The sequence below is a fragment of the Sinocyclocheilus grahami genome, unplaced genomic scaffold (genome assembly GCF_001515645.1).
Source record: "Sinocyclocheilus grahami isolate Dianchi unplaced genomic scaffold, SAMN03320097.WGS_v1.1 scaffold1046.1, whole genome shotgun sequence".
Lineage (NCBI taxonomy): Eukaryota > Metazoa > Chordata > Actinopteri > Cypriniformes > Cyprinidae > Sinocyclocheilus > Sinocyclocheilus grahami.
In genome coordinates, this window is record NW_015506225.1 from 4,977 (window position 1) to 11,666 (window position 6,690).

At 36.5% G+C, this 6,690-nt stretch overlaps 1 protein-coding gene across 1 annotated transcript in view; it reads right to left on the reverse strand.

Annotated features, from left to right (window-relative positions):
* Positions 1 to 6,293: 6,293 nt before the first annotated feature.
* Positions 6,294 to 6,690, reverse strand: part of LOC107566100 (E3 ubiquitin-protein ligase TRIM17-like) — a 5,565-nt gene continuing 5,168 nt past the window's right edge. Inside the window, exon 3 of the mRNA XM_016251472.1 lies at positions 6,294 to 6,326. Within this exon, the coding sequence (XP_016106958.1) occupies positions 6,324 to 6,326 (3 nt within the window). The 3' untranslated portion in view covers positions 6,294 to 6,323. The remainder of the gene's footprint in view (positions 6,327 to 6,690) is intronic.

The window sequence follows — 6,690 nt, forward strand, 5'->3', positions numbered from 1 at the left end:
TTAGGGACCACCCGAGCAAAATTTTGAAAGCTTTGTAAATCTTCCCACTGCAGTTATCTGCATAAATTCAAGTAGAGGGCCCGTCTTCCCCATAGCAGCAACGGCTTCACCCACAGCCTCTTTTGATTTATTCGTTTTATTTATTTCATTATATTTATGTCTTTTCAGGTGAAGAATGACATGCAAATTCATTAATAACAGTAAAATTGTGATTGTGGTAACAGGATCATCCATTTTCCCCCCAGTCAGACTTACTTGACTCTCTCTGACTCGAAAGCTGTGTCCGAAATCGCTCACTTGTTCACTCATTCACTAATCCCTATATAGTATATGGCAGTTGAGTGCACTTTATCAGAAAGAAGTAAATCAAATGAAGTGAATTGCGTCCTGGGGGGTAAAATAGCCTACACGTAAAATACACATTTTTGGCAGGGCTCCCCTGGTATATGGGGGCAGTCGTGCCCTAATGGTTAGAGAGTCGGACTTGTAACCAGAAAGTTGAGGGTTAGGAATTGTAGGTGGGGGGAGTGACTGACCACAACTGAGGTGAGACCCTTGAGCAAGAACTCAACCCCCAACTGCTCCCCGGGTGCCACAACTTTGGCTACCCACTGCTCCGGGTGGGCGTGTGTGTGTGTGTGTGTGTGTTCACTGCTGTGTGTGCACTTGGATGGGTTAAATGCAGAGCACAAATTCCGAGCATGGGACACCATACTTGGCCACATGTCACTTCACTTTCACTTTTTTTTTTCACTTTCACAATTTGCATGCCAGGGGCTAAATATCACGTTATTGGGGTCGCTTCAAACCGTGGACATGAAAAACAACCCGTGGCAACAGTGTAAAAGTAGCCCAATTCCACGGGGAAACCCGAAGACTTGGCCACACTGTTTAAAGGGGAAGTTCAAACATCAGTGAGTAACAAAGGAATAAGTAGCTGCATTCCTATTACTTTTATGTGACTGATCAATCTTTTTTTATGTAGTTTGGGGTAACAAAGTGTTTTATAGATTTGACCAGGGCTTAATTTGTTCCGGAACAAGCCGGATCCTGATCCGGCACCTCCAAATTTGTCTGAAATCTGATCCGGAACCTCATTTGACAGATCCCCTCCTCAGGCGCCAATGAAAGACGTTTGTGTTGACCTATAGCGTGCATATATTTCATGAAAAAAATGTATATTATGAACAGGCTTGCCTAGCATCTACATTTGAAACAACAAACTTGTGCGCACAAAGAGATCAGTTATCTCTCCCTCCTCTAATCATGCCGGATCCGTCACCCCACTTTGTTCCGGGACCTTGCAATTTACAAATTAAGCACTGGGTTTGACTGAAATAATAATGCAAAAACTGACAATTTAAGTCACAACAACAGCAACAAAACAACTAAGCAAAAACAGATAAAGACAAAATGTAGTCATTGATAATATCTAAACATGTATCCAAATCCAAATGCAATAAAATTAATTTATGTGTGATGACAATTTCTTAGCAACTAGGGATTGCACAAACCTGTTTATATATATTTTGCGTAGGGCTATACAGGCATCTAGTGGATACACAATGGTATTACAGATGATAAATGGTGCAAAATATACAGTATATCTTAACAGTCAATTTACAAATAATGCATTCAGATTTGTGGAACTCACAATGAGCTGAATCTCCATACATTAGTGTCATTACTATGACAACCAATGTGAATGTGACAAGAAACTGTGAAAATAAATTATATAGAGAGTATATATGGATATACAGTATACAATGGCTAGAAATGGCCCTGGTATAACTTCAGAAACTGACAGCTATATCCAGTGATGCAAACTACTTTACTTTTCTTTCTCAAATATGGCCATTTTGAGAGAGAGCGAGAGAGAGAGAGAGAGAGAGAGAGAGATGAAAGTTGTGTGTGTTAGGGATGGGCAATACCACTTACTGTATTTTGTTTTCGAAACGATACCGATACTTTTAAAGGCCAGTATTGTCGATATCGATACAGATACGATACTTCTAAACTGAACTTTTAATTTTTTGAAAATTATTAAATTACTAAGAGTAAAATGGGTAATGACACCTACTTAACTTTATATTTGAAACACATTTCAACATTCAGTATGCCTTAATTGTAACTTATTAGGTTATATTTTTGTTTACACATGGTTAAAATGTGTTTACTGTAGTGTTGTAAAGCACTTTGGTCAACTCCGGTTGTTTTTAAACTGTGCTATATAAATAAAAATGTATTGTATTGTAACCATGGAATTAAAATAGCTGAACTACAGTAAAACCATGGTTCGTTTTCATAAGGGACTGCCAGTGACAGGCTGTTGCATGCATAAAATGCAACCTTTTATTCTGACAGTGTATGATTTATATTAACATTACAGAATAGAACATGATCAATATTATCTTCTAACATTTAATTTAAATAATGTAATTGCACAAACTATGTAGGCTACCATTTCAATTGGTTTATTGTGAAATAACTCAAACATATATGTTTTTTTCTGCACTTGTTGTTCTGGGCTGCTGTTCCTAATAGCATCGATGGTTTCTTATGATACTTTAGGAAGCGCAGCCCTGTTTGAATGCGCTGTCAGAAGTGAGTGAACGCTCTCTGTGATTGATTAGTTCTGTCTTGCAACATTTGCATGTGTTCAGATGAGCAGGAAAATAGTTGTATCCTACACAATTATTCACTAACATAGGTTATTTGTCCAATTCTATCTATATTGTACACATAACATTTTTTGTTAAATAAACAAAATCACTGGTTAAAAAAAACACACCTTAATATCGATATTTTTTATTTGAGTATCGATACTTTCGACACTCGCATCAGTATCGATACGCCCATCCCTAGCCTGTGTGAATTACCTGCGTCTGTGTCTCTCTCTACAAACAATGAAGCTGGGTTTTGTTACTTCAAAAACAGCATTTTACCCCTCGTTGCTGAGAAATATAATCTAGCGATTCAGCATCGAAAAAGTCACGGACAGACTGGTTTCTGAGCTCCTGAATGTTTCTGTGTGTGCAGCACGATCTCCGATCTCTGTCAAAAAAATGCTTCAGAAAATATTTGAAAGATAATCAAATATATATTTTTATCTGAACATTTAAAAATTATTATGACCTGAAAAATGATACAGCATGCATTTAAAAAAATGGAGGGCGGGGGTTATTTGTGCAGTAGCTAATCAGAAAAATGTAAAATGGCACTTATTTACTTCAACTTAAAGATAAAACACGCCAGACATGGACTTGTCACTGCATGTGCCCCTCCCTTCATGCCCAAAAGGTTGCCGACCCCTGCATTAGATGTAAATTCACTGTGTATTTTATTAATATTTTCAGTTTTTTCACAAATAGAGAAAACTCTGCAACAAATCAATGGAAAAACTACTGTCATTTTTTTCTAAAGATTTTTTTTTTCTTTTTATTGTGTGTGCGAGCTCAGATCTTCTGCAGTCAGACTCACTGTCCTGGACGATGTCCTGCATCTTCTTCCAGACTCTGAAGCTCAGGTTGCCCAAGTAACGCGGCACATGAATCAAAGCTCCAGAAGGCGTCTGTGGATCCGGCTGTGATGAGATCTGGACTCTGGAAGAACATTAAGGATCAGAACTGCAGTGGCTTTGGATCAGAAGCAGAGACAGCAGAGACACCAGCAGATCACTCACCTTTCCATTGAGACTGGAACCTCCTGCAGAACAAACACACAGTTTATCATCAACAACTCAATCAATCAATTTCACTTCAATCGTCTCACTCGACACACATCAACACATCACATCATTCAGATCTGAGACAAACACAGATGCCGACATATAACGGATCCAGAAGCAGATCTCTGCTCATCATTTACAGAAATAATCGACTGGGGGCAGTTTCATAAAACAAGTCTACCAAATAAACCGAGGCAGGCTAACTGTCAGGCTAAGCTGAGCTCCTCTAACACTGACCAATAGGAATGCATTGATATTACGGCGCTGACTCTCTCACATACAATTATTTGACATTATCAGTCCAAAAATAAAAGTATACAGAAAATGCAATTTAAATAAAAAAAATGGTAACACTTTATAATAATGTTCAGTTGTAAGGCATTTTTAAGTGATTAGTTAATGATGAACTAATCATTTACAAAACATAACTATGTGTTACACTGCAGTACACACTACAAAGTATTCAAAACCTGTTGTGTAAACGCATGAATAAATCATTTACAAAGGTTGTGTGAGTATATACAGGTGCATCTCAATAAATTAGAATGTCGTGGAAAAGTTCATTTATTTCAGTAATTCAACTCAAATTGTGAAACTCCTGTATTAAATAAATTCAATGCACACAGACTGAAGTAGTTTAAGTCTTTGGTTCTTTTAATGTGATGATTTTGGCTTTTTAATGTGATCTCAACAAATTATAATATGGTGACATGCCAATCAAAGAAATTTATTGAGATGCACCTGTAAACTGGGGTGAAAGATCTACGAATGATGAGTAAAACATTTACAACTGATGAGTAGTTTACACTTTAGATTCAGGGATGCAGAAAGCTTTGTAAATTATTTATTCATGCGTTTACACAACAGGTTTTGAATACTTAGTAGTGTGTACTGCAGTGTAAGTGCTGACTGGTGAGGGTTAGACAGATGTCTTCTCTGACACACGTGAAGTATTTATAACGCTGTGAGCTAATAGTACAGTGTTGACATTTCAATGATTTATAAGTGATTAATAATATATTAACTAGTAACTATACTGAAAACAATGATTCATTTAATTGACTAATTTCTTTAAAATAAGTGGTTGCAACTAATTTATTTTAGCTACATTTAAATAAATTTAGTTGACTAACATTCAACATTTTTTTATGTAGCTAAAATATAATGTTTGCAACCACTTATCTAAAAAAAAAAGTAGTATCATTTGTTTCAGTGTATTAACCTTTTACTAAGGATCTGTTTGATTATTTCATGATGCTATTTTTTAAGATAACATACAAGATTTGTAAATCGTTAGCATATTACTTAAAGGGGTCATATGATGCTTTTTTAAAGATCATTATTTGGTGGATTTGGTGTAACAGAATATGTTGACATGCTTTAATGTTCAAAAAACACATTATTTTTCAAATACTGTACATTATTGAAGGTCCTCTGTGCCCCGCCTCTCTCAAACGCTCTCGTTTTCAACAAAGCCCCTCCTTTGACAAGGGCAGTCTGCTCTGATTGGCCAGCTGACCCAGTGCATTGTGATTGGCCGAACACCACAAGCACACGTCGGAAATGTAACACCCCTTACCATTATCACGAGCTTCAGCTTTCAAAGTAAATGTCAAGTTAATAATGTCGTCAGTTTTACCATCAGTTCAAGCCCGAAAGGGGAACAGAGTCACGTGACAGACACAGTGATGATGCAGTACACAAGCCGCGGTTAAGATAGCTGACGTGCTATGATTTCCATTTGTGAACGTACAGTCATGTTTTGTAAATGATTAGTTACAGTTTTTCTCGATTGCTTAAACACATTTCTTGAAATTGTGACTCCTTTTCTCAAAACTCTAAACACAAATCCATAACTTCTCAATTCCACATACTTCCTATTTTCAGGTCAAAATGAAGCTCTCCACTCAAAACTATTCAGTTTTGCTGAAAAAAACTAACTTTGCCCTCAGACATGACACACAAGCCCTCAGAAACACACACTACAACACAGTCTTACACACTAATGAGATCAATTCAGAACACTGTTGCAAAAACCTTCTTTTGGCAACCAGGTATCATTTTACAGCTCAATGTCTATTACAGTATACAACATTATTAGAGCAGATACAGTGAAATTCAACAATAAGCTTTACAGTAAGAAAATATTATTTTAATTGCACTGCTGTAAAGAGATCTTACAGTACAGTAGATGAAAAGCACTAGAAAGGAAAAGGTCAAATACCAAAGAATTGCATATGAACACAACAGAATATAGAGTCATCTCTTAGTTCTGCAAAAATACAATACATGTAAGAAGTACTTGTACAACAAATCAGTTTGAGGGTGTAGAACTTGTGCTTCAGTATTTACTGTACATATATAAGCCTGTAGATGAGCCTGTAGGCCAGCTGTCCTCAAGCACAAGAACATGATCAACTACAGCGCTGTGTATTTCATCAGGAATAAATGTCCTTTGACCCCATCCCCTTCATTTTTCTTTTCCCTCCTCTTCCTCTTTGTCTCCAACTAGTAGGATTCATTTTCCAAATCACATAATCAGCTGTGCTCTTGTTCATATCATCCTGAGATTCTGACTGCTGTGTCGTCAGTTTTGCTACTGAATGTTCACACGGATAAATGAGTGTTATTTGTGTTCATATTGTGATTCTTGAGTTAATTATATTGTGTGTTTGTGTTTTCTGAATGAGAACATGGTTAAACCTGTGCAGAATGATGCCGTTCTTGTGTAGAGTTTAGCTGAAAACACTGAGCAAATTGGAGCGTGTGTGAAAACAGGTGAAATGTGTTAAAAGTTTTGAGAAATGTGTCTTTGTTTCCGTCATCTAATCACTTGTAAATTATTTATAACTTAATCTACAAAACATAGATAAAAACATATCACTTATTAATCATTTATGAATGCTTAGTCATGTTTAGTAAACAGAGGCGGACAGTAACTAAGTACATTTACTTGAGTATTG